The sequence below is a fragment of the Raphanus sativus genome, chromosome 3 (assembly GCF_000801105.2).
Source record: "Raphanus sativus cultivar WK10039 chromosome 3, ASM80110v3, whole genome shotgun sequence".
Classification (NCBI taxonomy): Eukaryota; Viridiplantae; Streptophyta; class Magnoliopsida; order Brassicales; family Brassicaceae; genus Raphanus; species Raphanus sativus.
Genome location: NC_079513.1, coordinates 10,083,006 through 10,099,078, shown reverse-complemented (window position 1 = coordinate 10,099,078; position 16,073 = coordinate 10,083,006). Strand labels below are relative to the sequence as shown.

The following is a 16,073-nucleotide window of genomic DNA, read 5'->3' as shown; positions in this document are numbered from 1 at the left end:
AAAAATTATTCACAAAAATTTAACATGCACATAAATTTTTATGACTATAAAATGCATGTATTGATAGTTTGATGGTTATTAATTACATGATAGAGTGATGATTCAAAAAGATTTTTATTGGTTGAACAACTAAAAGTTCGTAGATCACCCACACCAAAAATATATAGATCAAAATATATAGATGATAGCAAAATGCATAAAAGATTTCAAGAACCCTATATTTACAACAAAAAAATTCACTAAATGACCAAAAACATTAGAATTTATTTAAATAAGAAAATAACATTTTTAAAAAAAAATAACATAAGAAAAAATAACATATAGTAAATTAATTCAAATATTAAATTAGTACATAAGAAAGTATATAATGTTGTCATTGATTCGAATAGCTTTAATTAAATTTCAATTTTTTATTATTTCACTTTTTCAAGAAAAATAAAACTAAAACATCAAAATATATATATTTCACTTTGTCCAAAAAAAAAACTAAAATTAAAACATCAAACAAAATATGTACAACAGATGAGTCCATATCTAGTTTCAAATAAATTTTCGTACAAATAAATTATTTATTAATTTTAAAAGTATTATAAAAATTGAACTAAATTATTAATACGGATTTGCAAACATAAAATCTTGTAATACTATTTAAAAGATTTTAGACTTTATAGAAACTGGCCGTTAAAAAGAAAAAAAAAAGAGCAGAAGAAATGGGCCGCTAATCAATAGTTTGTTTGTCAGCGAGGCCTTTTTAAATTTCAGACATCTTTACATTTTAATATTCTTGATATGTTTCACCGCAATCATAACAGCTTTACTTTTTTCTTCTTTTTTTTTGGGCAACAGCTTAATCTATCTGGTCATTTTGCCGCCAAACCACTGAGAAAAAACAACGCAAATCAGTATGAGCCTAGGATTAGCCAGATCAAGAGGAAGAGGAAACTCGATATCTCTTGATAAACTCATCGAATGCAGGAAAAATCTTTCAAAGCCATCACCAAGACTCTGGCCTGACGATCCTCGACCTCAAACAACGCACCTCGACGAAACAGGACAACCCGTTGTGGAAATCCATCATCCGTTGCTCAAAAAGCTCGAATCTTTAAGATCCCCGAACGATTTTGATCAAGTCTATGCCCAGATTGTAGTCTCTGGGCTCCTTCAACACTCTCTTGTCTCAGGACGAGTGATCAAAAAGCTCTGCACGTGTTTTAACTCGGCTTCACGAGCTGCTTCGGTCTTCGATTCCATCTATGAACCTGACGCGTTTATGGGTAACACTGTTCTGAGGTGTTTAATTAATTCGAGACAACCTTTGGATGCGTTGAGGTTTTACTACGAGAAAATGGTGGCGAGATGCGTTTTGCAGAACCATTACACGTTTCCGTTAGTGGCGAAGGTGTGTGGGGAGATTGGGTTTGTAAAAGATGGGGAAAAGATTCATGCTTTGGTTTCGAAACAAGGGTTTGATTTGGATCTGTTTGTGAGGAACTCGTTGATTCATATGTACTCTGTTTTTGGACGGATACGAGATGCACGCAAGGTGTTCGATGGTGGGTCTATGTTTGATTTGGTTAGTTGGAATTTGATGATCGATGGGTATGTGAAGAACGGTCGAGTAGATATTGCACGCAAGGTGTTCGATGAAATGCCTGAAAGAGATTGTTTCACGTGGAACTCTATGCTTTGCGGTTACGCGAGAGTTAAAGATATGGAGGAAGCTCGTTGTTTGTTTGAGGCTATGCCTGCTCCTGATGCTGTTTCTTGGAACTGTATGATTGATGGTTATGCTGCGGGGGGAGATGTTGTAATGGCGCGTGTGTTTTTCGATAGAATGCCCAGAAGAAATGTTGTTTGTTGGAATACAATTTTGGCTCTTTATGCGAGGAACAAGAACTATTCAGAATGTCTTAGACTTTACGAGGAGATGGTGGATAAAGAAGATGGCTTTAAGCCAAACAAAGCGTCTTGGCAGCTTGTGGTAAGTTAGGCCGGATTGATATAGGGAAGAGGATACATTTATACGTAACGAGCAACGGTATTAAATCTGATGTGGTTCTCTCGACTGCTCTACTTACAATGTATGCTAAATGTGGTCTTATGGATATGGCTAGAGAGGTCTTTGATGGGATGAGAGAGAGAAGCATTGTGTCGTGGAACTCTATGATCATGGGATATGGCATGAATGGGGATGGAGAGAAAGCTGTAGAGATGGTTCTAGATTTGGAAAAGCATGGAGACGTTGAACCCAATGGTGCTACTTTAGTTTGCGTGTTGTCTGCTTGTGTAAATGCAGAGATGGTTTTAGAAGGCTGGTGGGTCTATGATAGGTTAACCCGAATCTATAACGTTGAACCTAAATTGGAGCACCATGGCTGCTTGGTTAATCTCCTTGCTCTAGCAGGTTTGACCAGAGACTCAGAAGAGCTTAAAGGGAAGGAGACTCGGTCTGTTATTTGGACAATCTCGCAGCCTGACATTGGAGAAATCTTGGCGAAGCGGCTCATGAGATTACAACCAAGTGAAGTGGGACCATATGTGTTACTATCATATGTACATGCTATTGATGGAAAGTGGGAGGAAGTGGAGAAAGTGAGAGGGATGATGGATGATGCAAAGCTATGTAGAATAAGGAAAGGAAATAGTAACTCAAGTTGCATTACAAAGATTGTGTACTCAATGTTGTGTGAGATAGGCTTCGAACTGAAGATTTCGACGCAGACAATTGCAATTTAAGTCTTACGAGCATGACAAGGGAGAAAAAGGCTTCACAGGCTATTACAACAGGGCACTAGACGGTAGTATTTGGTTGATAATAGATTTTCTGACTGTAGTAAAACTTCTCTTCCATAGATTCTAATCACTGGTATCTCATTTATAAAATCAAGAACTCAAATTCACTAAAAGATAAAAAAATTATTACAGAAAGGATATTTTATAAGAAACACACATGAGATTCTTGCAATGAATCAGAGGGAGAAGAGAGTAATATTTATAATTTACATAGATTCTGCATCACCTAGTAAAGATATGAAATGCTCAGAATGAAGAAGAAATCATAAACAAGGCCAACATTTTTAAATCTCTTACTTATTCTTGTCAGACCCTGAAATGTTTTAATCCGTTAGTGTTACAAAGAAAAACTAATTCAAACAACTTTTCTAGAAAAAAAAATACGTACGATTTTTCATCTCTGTAAAAGCTACCTTTCCAATTAAAATAGATAAACGAAGATAACATCAATCAAGGGAGGTGATTTGTGAAGCTATAGGAGTTGTATTTACATGATAGAAAAAGGAGTTGTATTTACCATTAATTTTTATTTTTTATTTTTAAAAGAGTGATTTACACTGCACACTCGATGACAACATCTTATTACATTATAGAACATTTGTTCTTAGAACATTTCCAACAGACTCTCAAACCTCAATTTTTGAGTTTTTGGCTTTCCAAATCACTCTCAAGTACTGTTTATTTTTTACTTTTGTCATTCTAATTTTGAAACTTATTTATAATATTACTAGGGGAATTTGCGAAAAATGACTCAAAACTTGATTTTGAATACAAAAGTGTATCCCGAATACAATCAAATGCAAAAATAACCTAAAACCTAGTGAAATTACAACTGTCCCCTTATGAACAAACAAAAAGATGTATTCAGTTTTGCCATTATGACCCTCCGTTAGAGAAGATTTATTTGTAAGTTTCTCGTCCAGTATATCATAAAAATAATTTAAAATTTTTATAAAAAATATTTTGGTTGGTAGAAAATTGAAATAATGTAATAATAAACATTTCTCAATGTTGTAAATTCAGTTTATCTAAAATTGAATTATTTTCAACATAGATGAGTAAATGTAGATTGGTTCATGAGTCATTGGTTTATGGTTTGGTAACATATGTTATAGTATTGTTGGTATCTTCAGGATTAGATTCTGAAATCTCATCTTCATTTTTTTCTTTTCAAATTGACTATATATGTTTAGTAAATATCAAATAACTTGATTTAAACACTTTCTAAGTTTATTTTAAGTTCAAAAAGTATTTTTTTCATAGTTATTTGACTTTAAGGTTTGAAAGACTCATAGAAGATTTAAAAAGAAGTATTTTCGCACATTCCGCCTAAATTTTAGTAAAAGTTAGGGTTTCCGCCTAATTCTTTTTAAAAATTTTAAGTTTCCCGCCTAAATCAAAGTCTTCTATAAGTTTTCCAGAAGAAGTTTTCTCTTGGATTACATCTTAAAAGTAATTAATAAATTTTATAAAAAATATTTTCAAAGAGAAAAAATCGAAATCATGTAAGTCTTACATTTCTAAAAAATGGAAACCATAATAACCTCTACATGAGAAGACTTACAAATAAGTCTTCTCTGAAAAGACTTCTTTGTAAGTCTTCTCATACTGTAGATCTTTAAAATAGTTTAAATTTTTTAAAAAAGTATTTTGATGGGGAAAAATTAAAATCATGTAATAATAACATTTCTAAATGATGTAAATTTAGTTTTACTAAAATTGAATTATTTTTAACATAGATAAGTGAAGGTAGACTGAATCATGATAGTCTTTGATTTAGGGTTTGGTAACATGTGTTGTAGTATTGTTTGTATTTTTGGGGTAAGATTTTGAAATTTTATCAATTTGTTTTATCAAATTTGACATATATATGTTTAGTTACTATCTAATAACTTGATTTAAACACTTTCTAAATATCTTTTATGTTTAATGAAGTATTTTTTTTCTTAGTTATTTGATTATAGGGTCTCGTAGACTCACAAAAGACTTCGATTCTAGAAGTCTAGTGACATATCCCGCTTAAATTTTAGAAGAATTTAGATTTCTGCCTAAGTCGAAGTCTTCTGGAAGATTTCCTAAGAAGTCAGACTTCCTAAGAAGTATTTATTTCGAAAATATTTAACATAATTGAAATTTTTGTCTCCCGTGCGGGTGATTAATTTATTTTATATAAAATTAATTGTATTATTTATCATATTAATATTTTTAATATAACATTTTAAAACACAACAACTTTATAGTTCACATGCAATAGTTTAATTTATTTATTTTAAATTTTCAGTGATAGCATATTTAAATCATATGATACAAAATTCTAAAATAAAAATCTTATTCGTTAAAAGATAATTTTTTAATTGAAAATATTATATTAAATTAATATCATAGTTTAATACAAATTTTATATGAGTTTAGTTATAATTACAAAATTAATTTTAGTTTAAATGAAATATAAATTTAATTTTAAAATAAACACGCCATTAACTAAATATTAAAAAGAAATTAAGTGAAAAATGAAATGTACATTTATTTTAAGTAAACACGAAATTACTTAATATTTAAAAGATTTATTTTAATGAAAAAATAGAATATTTATTTATATTGTAAATAAAAAGATATGAAAATATTTTATTCAGATATAATTTCAGAGTAAATATAGGAATATATATTTGATTTTTTTTTGTTTTAGAATAATTAAGTTAATATAAATATTTATACATAAATTAATTGAAACAACTTTTTATGGAGTGGTCCAAATTTAAAAAAAAATCACACATGAAAGAAGTCATGACTTCTGTTTTAATATATAAGATTACAAATTCTTTTTCTTCCTCTCAAATGGCTGCAACAAAAGTGTTATATTTCTCACTATAAAATTCTCCAACCTCTCTTTAATCTCTTTGAACATCAAAACACCAAACTTTATATCTATTTCTCATTTTTTTCTTATATCTTCTTACTAATTTTTTACAGGTTTTTCATTACATGATTTTCATCTTTCACTCTTTCAAAGGTAGATTTATAATATATTGTCCTTATTTAGAAAGAAAAACATTTTATTTTGAAAAAGTATGGAAAAAACTTTTGTGAAAAGAAAATAAAAAGGTTGAATTAAAAAACAAAGAATTGTTTATATATATACGTAAAGAAAGGTAACCTCTTTAACGAAACTTCTTCTTTTGGTCTTTTACTTTTTGTATGCTTTATTAGTAAAAAAAATATTTTAGTGTATTTTAAAAGTATTGTCCTAATCATCAATACTATTTTTTTTTTACGGCAAACGGCTATTCTATTACTCAAACTTGAGGTGGTCTAAGTAACCAGACCGGAATAGAACAACCAACAAAATGTAACTTCCTATGGAATGATCTAGCTGTCTTAGCAAAAAAATCTGAAATCTGATTTCGCGCTCTTGGAATGTATGAAATCTTAAAATCCGGGAAGCATATGAGCAGTGTCACTATCCTCTCTAATTCCGTAGCAAAACTTGGCCAAGCATGGGGTTCCTTGATCATTGCAATCAGCTCTTTGCAGTCTGTTCCGAAGCTCTGACATGTTGAATGTTGAAGCATATTCTCCATCCCCATCGTAGTGCTTCCACTTCTGAGTGCAGAGCTGATTCTCTTCTTGGGAAGTTCTGTGATCCCATGAGTTGCATCTTTCCTCCACTATCCAACCAGACCCATCCACACCCACTAAATTGAGCATGAGATGTCCATGATCCATCCAATAAACAAATATTACCCAAGCTTATGACTTGGGGTTCCTCTATATTACTCACTTGTACTACTGGCGGTATCGTCTCGTTAGCATTAAACCAAGCTTGGCACTCACTCTCTGCATATCGAACTAATTCCATAGGATCTCTGTCTATTCCCCTAAAAAGTTTGTCATTTCTAGCTTTCCAGATATACAAAATTATCCAAGGATAAGGATCCCTGTCTTGTTCTGGTTCAAGTGAACCGTCTTTTTCCCAGAAGAGGTAGTTCATATTCGTGTAGATACTTGATGTTGGAAACACCCCTGGATTAGTTGGAGTCGATGAGTGTAACCAAACTTGTAGAGCAGGCGGGCATTCAAAAATAGCATGTGTTACAGACTCCTCTGGTTCTCCACATCGTGGGCAGTAATTGTCACATCTCATATTTCTCCTCACTAGATTTCTCGTTACTGCCACGTGCCCAGTTAGCAATTGCCATACCAGATGACACATTTTCTTTGGCGCCTTTATCTTCCAAGCAAAGGCTTGAAGCTTTGTGATACTTGGTTCTACCATTTGCTGTTCTTCTGCCTCCTTCAAGAGGTTTTGAGCAACCCAATATCCAGACTTAACCGTATATTGTCCATGTCTTGTGAAGTTCCAGCAAAACGTGTCAGGTCTATGAGTTGTGCTTATGGCTAAACTCCTTATAAGAAATATGTCATTAGGGTCGACATACTGTTCCAGTAAATTCTCATCCCATTCCTTAGAATCCTGGTTAATAAAGTCACTCACTCTCATATTTGGGTTCATAACTGGCGCTATAGATATAGCTGGTCTAGCAGGATTCAAAGGAATCCAGGGATCCTCCCACACCTTAACCTCATAACCATAATGTATCTTCTGCCTTATCCCCAGTAACAGCAACTCCCTCGCAGCGGAAATACTAGTCCAAACATAAGGACTGTTTACAGAATTCACTCGCAAAGGTGAGCTTAATCTGTAGTATCTTCCTCTTAAAACACGGGCGACCAGCGAATCCGGATTTTGTGTTAGCATCCATAATTGTTTTTCCAATAATGCCAGGTTGAATTCATGAATCATGCGAAATCCTATCCCTTCTTCTTCTCTCGGTAGGCAGACTTTTTCCTATTTCGACCAATGTATTCTTCTCTTAGGGGGATTCGAGCTCCACCAGAACTGTGCAATAGCACTGGCAAGGTTTTCACATATCTCCAATGGGAGCAAGAAAGTAGACATAACGTACGTCGGAAGAGCAAGCAAAATGGACTTAATCAATACTTCCTTTCCTCCTTTTGAGAGCCATCGACCAGTCCAACCATTCACTCTATGCATTAGCTTGTCTTTTAGGAAGGCAAAGAGCTTGCATTTTGAACCACTAATATCTTATGGGATGCCCAAGTAAGTCCCCATTCCTCCATCCTTTTGTATTCCAAGTACATCTTTGATCTCTTGCCTTGTGGTTGCATTTATCCTCTTACCAAAGAGTAAGGAAGATTTATCAAAGTTAATACATTGTCCTGATGCTTTACCATAGATCCTGATCACTTTCATTACTTCTTCACATTCACGGAGCTCCGCCTTACAAAAGAAAAGACTATCATCAGCAAATAATAGGTGAGATACCGATGGACACGCGCGGGTAACGCGCATCCCCGTTATCTTTCCCTGGTTCTCTGCGTGATTAAGAAGGCTAACGAGCGCTTCTGTGCATAGAATAAAAATGAAAGGAGATAAAGGATCTCCTTGGCGTAGACCTCTTCCTGGAATAATATTTCCTCTCGCTTGCCCATTCATGAGGACTTTGTATTGTACTGATGTGATACATCTCATTATCCATGTGATCCATATTTCTGAGAAGCCCATTTTTATCATCACAGCTTCAATAAATGACCACTCCATCCTATCATAGGCTTTGCTCATATCTGTCTTAATTGCCATTCTTTTGTTACGTCCACTTGGCTTTGTCCTAAGAGCATGGAACATCTCTTGAGCTATCATAATATTATCAGAAATCTGTCTTCCAGCAACAGAGGCTGACTGGGTCTCCGATATCAATTCTGGTAATACTTTCTTAAGTCTCTGGCATAAGACCTTTGAGATAATCTTGTAGCTTACATTACACAAACTAATAGGCCGAAACTGAGCCATATCATTTGGTTTTGTTGTCTTTGGGATGAGACAAATATTAGTTTCATTCAGTCCATCAGACATTATCCCTTCTGTAAGGAATTTATTAACCATAAGAGTTAAATCATCCTTTACTATATCCCAAAACTTCTGATAAAACAGCGCAGTCATACCATCTGGCCCTGGGGCTTTTTCTGGATGCATAGCAAAAAGAGCTAATTTGATCTCCCACTCCGTTACCGGTGCTGTAAGACTTTCATTCATTGGTTCCGTTATTGTCGTAGTAACTTTAGATAAAGCTTCTTCAATATCCTGTGGATCAGAAGACTCAAATATTTGTCTAAAATAGCTCGTAGCAATGGCTACTAGTCCTTCTTCGTCCTCCACAGTATTTCCATTTTCATCCAACAGCTGAGTGATCTTGTTCCTTGCTCTTCTCTGTTTTGTTAAGGCATGAAAAAATTTTGTATTACGATCTCCTTCCCTTAGCCAAAAAACACGACTCTTCTGTTTCCAGAACATTTCTTCTGCCTTAAGAGCATCAGAAAGCTCCTTCAGAGCCGCTGCAATCATCTCAGTTGTGGCATTATCATCTGCATATAGACCTTCCACTTTTTCTTTAAGCTCCTCCACCAGTTTCGCCGAGTTTATATTATTTTGCCTCCTCCACTCGCTCAATGCTTTCCTACAGCTGAAAATATGTTCCATTATAGAAGCATTAGGAGGAAGATCAGGTGATTTCCATCCTTCCAAAATAATTTGTCTTAGTTCCTCATTGTCCAACCATCTTTTGTCAAACTTAAATTTCCTCGATCTCCTGGATGGCTTTTTGAGGATGTCAGCAAGTATCGGACGATGATCCGAACCCCATAACCTCATGTACTTTGTCTTCGAATGTGGAAACTTTTCGTGCTAGTCAACATTTCCTACTGCTCTGTCTAGACGACATCTAACAGTTACTCTCCCTGCTCTTTTACCAACCCAGGATAACATATCTCCAGTATATGGAAATTCTAACATCCCACAATCACTTAGCATTTGCTTGAAAGGTAGAAAATAACTATCAGTACGTTGTCTACCTCCTTCTTTTTCATTATGACCAGTAATTTCATTGAAATCACCTATCATAAACCAAGGTCCAGTTCTTGTTGTTGAGAAACGCGTAAGACGTTCCCAATCTTGATCTCTTCGTTCTAATACAGGATCCCCATAAACAAACGTCATAAATACTTTTATTCCATCAATGACAGCCTCAATGTCAATCATTCTGTTATTTGAAAATAAAACATTAACTTGAAATTCATCCATAAAAAATAAAGCTAGAACTCCGCTGAGACCAAGTGGCTCAACGGTAAACAAATGATCAAATCCTAAATCAGCTTGAATGTTTTGTAACATCCGCTTCTTGTTCTTCGTTTCAGAAAGGAACACAAGTCCTGGGCGATGCTTCTGACACATCTCCGTGAGGCGTCGAACTGTGAGGTCGCTCCCTATCCCTCGACAGTTCCAACTGATTGTCCTCATGGATGATTCGTGGAGGTGTTAGTGGACCCCTCCATACCATTACTTTTGCGAGGTAAGCTCCTCATGCTCTTAACGCCCTCCTTGTGTTGTTTCCCGGATCTGATTATCTCCCTAGAAGACGCCTTGTGTATCTTTGGAGACCCTTTGCGGTATAACTGAGCTTTCTTGTTCAAACCCAAAGAGATTCGAGACTTCCCACCGCTTCTATGAGACGATGTTTTTGACTTCCCCGTATCATTGATCATCATCTTCTCTTGCATTGTATCACTTTTAAAACCATTTTCTTCCAGCTCCATCAAGTCCTCTCCTAGTAAGTCATCTTCATGCTCCACCATCATCATCTCGTCATCATGTATAGCATCATCATGGTTACTAGTGCCGATGATCTCCATACCAGTAAGGGCTCCGATCATTTGATCCTCATCGAGCATCTCTTTCTCCTTAGGAGAGAACGAGATTGGCCGGATAACTTCTCTGTGGCGTTTCGTTACATTGACATCCTGGTCACCTCTAACCGGCGTAACAATCTTGCTCGCTATCTTCTTACCCACGCTTTCATTACCCTCTTGTCTCTTGACCTCAGATGTCTTCACGTTTGATGACTTCTCACTAGTCGCAGGTTGGACGTCCAGAGCATAAGACTCAGTTCGTTTTACACCTTCACGAGCTTGTATGTGTTCCTTTGCCCTCCATGATTGATGATTTTTAGTGTGATAAGGCGCATACCGTGTACCATAACGAGTTGGGTGCGAAGCTTTTCTATCAGTGTGACCATTTTGCCACGATCCCTTATCACCGTAGCGACCATGCGCCTCATGATATCCACCATGCCTAACATTTTTATCATCCCTCCTATCAGTAACGTACTGTGTCCGTCGTGCATCACTTATGAACCCACCTTCTTGTCTATCACGCCAAGCATTCTGATTTCCATAGTCATTGTACTGCTTCTTGTCATAAGGTTTGGTGACTTGGAGCAACTTGTTCGAAGCTACAAAAGGCTTCTTGTCAATCTGCTTGTGGTCCTTCAGCAAAGGCTGTCGAGACTCATCATCAAGAGGTAGTTGAACTCGTGCAGAGACACCAGCTTTCTGAGGACAATATGCGTTCTCATGAGTTAATAAACCACAGGTTGAGCAATGCTTAAAAAGCTTCTCGTAGTGCATCTTGATCGTGACTTCTTCTCCTTTCGGTGAAGCCACCTTGTGAGAGAAGAGAAGAGGCTTCCTCGTATCAATGTCAAGCAGCAACCGGCCAGCAGAAAGATCAACCGTGTCGATGTGTCCTAGCTTGCTGCCGATCCTCCTTAAATTTTTAATGGTCCATAGATGCAGTGGGATACCAGTTATCTCAACCCAAAACGAGATTATCCACGGATAATCATCATGAACCACCGGCTCCCATCGCACAAGGACGAACATACAAAAATTGTAATAAAAAGGCCCTTGTCAGAGAACCGTCTTAATGTCCTCTTCAGTGGTAAAGTCAAAAGAAACTTTCCATCACCCAAATCATTAGCTGTAATCCGATCTTGCATTCCCCATTGTCCCGGCATAGTCTGGATCAGTTTCTCTACCGTTTGTTTCTTCGGATTCAAAATCTTCCCTATCAAGGAGAGACTGTAATCGTGGATGGTAGGGGACTCATCCTGATCTGTGAGCTGTATCGGACCTTCATCATCATCATCATAACAAATCCCTTTACCCTTAACGTCAGCCATATGAGCTGACCCAAGGCGCTTCATGTCCGAGATCAGAGAGAAAAACAGATCAGAGAGAAAAACAGAGCACAACAGATCGCTTGTTACAGAGTGGAACAGAGTAGAAACAGAGGTGACGAAGATCACCGATGTGGGAACCGAAATTCGCACTGTCGATTTTGATTAAGTAAAACGGAGGAAAGCTAAGTAAACCTAACTTTCCCTGAAGGTCCGGATTCTCTGCGACAACCAACGACAAGTGATCAAATAAAATGCGGAAAGGTTTTATTGAGATTTGGGACTGGACCTTAAGGAAGGCTGCCTACGTACCCCCTTCGAGGATCAAGTCGGACGTAGTTCAGTTGGAAGGATTTGAACAAGAGATCGAACTGCCTGGCGGAGTTCGTCTAGTACGAAGCGTTAGTCATAGAAACGGGCATGTCGAGAATAATGCCTAGGGTTTCTATGTGCGGAACTCTAAGTAAAAGTATTGTTAGATCCTTCCGAGAGAGACAGGAGCCTGCGGACAAGATGAAAATAGAACGACAGGCGGCCAGACGTTCTAGGTCCTACCTTGCTAGTCTACCGCCTAAATTCTAAGTTCTTAACCTAACATGAGCTCTCTAGGTCTCCAATCTCGGATTTCTCTCTCTCTTAATGATTTTCGCTCTGCCTTTCCTCCTCTCCCAAAGCTCCTTTATATACTCCTTCTTATGACGGTCTATTCTCCTTTTGGGCCTCAAAGCGGGCTTTTTCCATTTTCGCCGGCCTTCATGTTTATCGGGAAACTTGACATTTATCTTCGGAAACTTGACATTTATCCTTCTGGAAATTTAGCATTATCTTATTATGTGAAGATAAACGTAAATCGTCGTATCTATCTCAGACAATCGTAAGCGGACTGTCCGATCGCGTTTGGTCCCTTTTGGGCCGTTTCTAGGACTTCCGTTGTTTTCTACGATTTTTTCGGAAGATCTTCAATCCTTCGTAGAGTTGAGATGAGTGGTGTCGTAAGATAACCATCACTGTTTCGCACGAAGAATTTAAGATATTCCTTCCCGTTGAAATCTTACGAGTTGCCGAAGTGTTTCCGACGATCTTAGTTTGGAGTAAGAGCGGGAGTTTTGTACGCGGAATCTCAACGATTCGTTCCGCGAAAACTTGGGAAAGACACAAAGTACAGACTTCTGACGGCCGGGGCCTAGAACTTATGCACGGAAGCTTTTCATCCGACGACCCGAGCCAGCACGGGGCTAGCCGCCCGGCGGCCATGGCCAGCACGTGCGCTAGCCGCCGGCGGCCACGGCCAGCACGGGGCTAGTCGCCCGGCGGCCACGGCCAGCACGGGCGCTAGCCGCCGGCGGCCACGGCCAGCACGGGGCTAGCCGCCCGGCGGACACGGCCAGCACGGACACTAGCCGCCGGCCGGCCACGGCCAGCACGGGGCTAGCCGCCCCGCGGCCACGGCCAGCACGAGCGCTAGCCGCCGGCGGCCACGGCCAGCATGGGGGCTACGGACCAGCACGTGCGTCTTGACGAGGGCTTCGATTTGATATGTTGATCGTTTTCTGGGTCCTCACGGTTTGAGAGAACGGGCTCTTTGAAGTTTCCCGGCGGCCAGGACCAGCACGGGGGCTAGCCGCCCGGCGGCCAGGACCAGCACGGGGGCTAGCCGCCGGCGGCCAGGACCAGCACGTGCGTCTCGACGAGGGCTTCGATTTGATATCTTGATCGTTCTCTGGATCCTCACTGGTACGACCATGGATGAGCAGCTTACTGATGAGGAGCTGAGTGATACTGATGGGGAGCTGATGGAGGAAGGAGACTCAGAGGAGGATGAGCTAATTGAACCTGTACTAGGGGATAAAGGTGCATCTAACCAGGAGATGAGTATCTCAAGTTCAGAGAAGCAGGAGGAGCAACAGCATCCAGTCACATTCTGGACTGGACCAACGACCAGAGCTAGAGCCAAAGCACATCAGGAGGTCATTCAACACTTAGCCAAACTCGTGAGGCCTAAGGAAGAGGGAGAAACCGTGGGAAAAGAAGGGCCAGCATGTTGGTTTAATGTGTTCAATTATGTAATTGATTTAAACCAATTTGGGTTAGGATTAGGATTTTAAACCAATTTTAATTAGGATTCTAAACCAATTTCGTTTAGGATTAGATCAAACCATTCTGGTTAGGTCTTGGGTTTTATTTTGGCGACATATTTTGGCTTTATAAGCTTGTAGCCGCTTTTGGTTGAAACTTAGACAATTTTATCAAAGAAAAACCTTAAGCAAATTGCTTGCTTGCTTCTGTGCTTTCTCTGTTCAGCCTAAGAACATTGAACCTTCATCTAGGGTAGAGTAATCTACTGTGATCCATCTCAGACACTACACAGGGTTATCCTGCGTCTAGAGAGTAGCTATACATCTTTGGAGCCTTCCACTGCTCTGAAGAGAAGTCCATCGACCAAGGAGTGTTAGTAACCTCCCTGATCACCCTCTTAACCATACCATCCAAGAGATCCTAGCTTCCTAGCTTATAAGGGACGCACCAAGTGGTATCAGAGCCCCTTGGAGGTTAGGTTTGTTCTCTGCTCGTGTCAACTATCTATCACCACCAAACACTTCTTTTCTTTCTATCTGTTGTAAGCCGGCTGGGCCAACCCTTGAATCAAAAAAAAAAAAAAAAAAAGAGATCTCTGATCCAAATCAAAAAAAAAAAAAATAAGAAACATAAGCTGAAGAGAAATCCAGCTAAGGGTGGTAAAGCCAGCTGGTGCCTAAATCTCTTAATACTTTCTATCTAATCACTTTAGGTTGTAGCTAGATCTTAGGTGATTGAGTTTTGATCTAATCTGAACTCTTGGGAAAGTAAGGGAGCAAGCACAGGCAGTAAACTGAGTGAGAGAGGGTTTATTAAACTAACCAATTGTTAAGAGTTTGTTGCAGGAAGATGGCTGAAGAGAGACGTGATGGAGACAATGCAGGAGAGCCAGTCCAGCGAATTGCTCTTGATCAGTTGCAATTCCAAGCTATGATTGCTGAAGTTACACGCCAACTACAAGGGCATGCTGAACAAATATATGCTCATGTTATCCCTCCTAACAATGAACTTGCAGGTGCAGCTGGAGTAGCTGGAGCAGGAGGAATCCGTGAAGTAGCTGCAAGACAGCCCATACGTGCTAGGAGAGCAGCCCCTGCTGTAGTAGCTGATGAGCAAGAAGAGTGGGCCGAAGATGCAGATGATGAACGCCCTCTCAGAGCCAATAACAGGCGCCCTCATGGAGAAGATCACTTTGGAAATCTTAAGCTTAAGATTCCATCTTTCCAAGGAAAAGCTGATCCTGATGTCTATCTGGAATGGGAGCAAAAGATTGAATCTGTTTTCAAATGTCAAAGGCTCACTGAGGAGAGGAAAGTAAGACTTGCTGCTACTGAATTTGAAGGCTATGCTATCAACTGGTGGCAGAATGTTTCAAATATCAGGAGAAGAGATGGTGATGAACAAGTAACTTCTTGGCATGAGATGAAAGAGGTTATGAGAGCTAGATTTGTACCTGCTCATTATGGCAGAGATCTCCACAAGAAGCTCAGGAAACTTACTCAAGGCTCTAAGAGTGTGGAGGAGTATCACCAGGAGATGGAAACACTCATGATCAAAGCCAAAATTGATGAGGATGTGGAAGCTACTATGGCTCGGTTTTTAGATGGAGTAAACAGGGACATCCAAGACAGGCTGGAGATGCAAGACTATGCTACTCTTGAAGAGATGGTACACAAGGCTATTCTTATTGAACAACAGAACAAGAGGAGAAGTAACACTCGCTATCCTACTAGTTCTGCATCCAAATCATCTTATGCTAAGGATGATAAAGCCTACAGCCGACCAAAGGAGAGTGGTGGGTCAACCAGTACCACAACCAGCCGAGATGACAAGGGCAAGGAAACCACTCCACCATCCAGAACCAGGAACATCAAGTGCTACAGATGTCAGGGATATGGCCATTATGCTAGTGAATGTACCAGTAAGAAGATCATGATAGTTCTAGATAATGGAGAGGTTATTTCTGAGGATGAGAAGCCTGAGGGAGAATCTGATGAAGAGGATGTAGAATACCCTGTTAAGGGAGAGATGCTGGTTACCAGGAGAGCTTTGAATGTTCAAGCCAAATCCAAAGAAACTGAGCAGAGGGAGAACTTGTTTCATACAAGGTGTCTA

The 16,073-nt window shown here is 38.8% G+C and overlaps 2 protein-coding genes across 2 annotated transcripts; both read left to right on the top strand.

The window, feature by feature from the left end:
- The first annotated feature begins 904 nt into the window (after nt 1-904).
- Nucleotides 905-1,990, top strand: LOC108847861 (pentatricopeptide repeat-containing protein At3g29230-like). Its single transcript, XM_057006298.1, has one exon. It carries the CDS (start codon nt 905-907, stop codon nt 1,988-1,990), a length of 1,086 nt encoding a protein of 361 aa, XP_056862278.1.
- An 89-nt stretch (nt 1,991-2,079) lies between these two features.
- Nucleotides 2,080-2,736, top strand: LOC130509961 (pentatricopeptide repeat-containing protein At2g33760-like). The gene has a single exon (XM_057006297.1). It carries the CDS (start codon nt 2,080-2,082, stop codon nt 2,734-2,736), a length of 657 nt encoding a protein of 218 aa, XP_056862277.1.
- The last annotated feature ends 13,337 nt before the right edge of the window (nt 2,737-16,073 follow it).

Coding starts and splice junctions, on each gene's coding strand:
- LOC108847861 (XM_057006298.1), top strand. CDS start 905: ATGAGCCTAGGATTAGCCAGATCAAGAGGAAGAGGAAACTCGATATCT.
- LOC130509961 (XM_057006297.1), top strand. CDS start 2,080: ATGTATGCTAAATGTGGTCTTATGGATATGGCTAGAGAGGTCTTTGAT.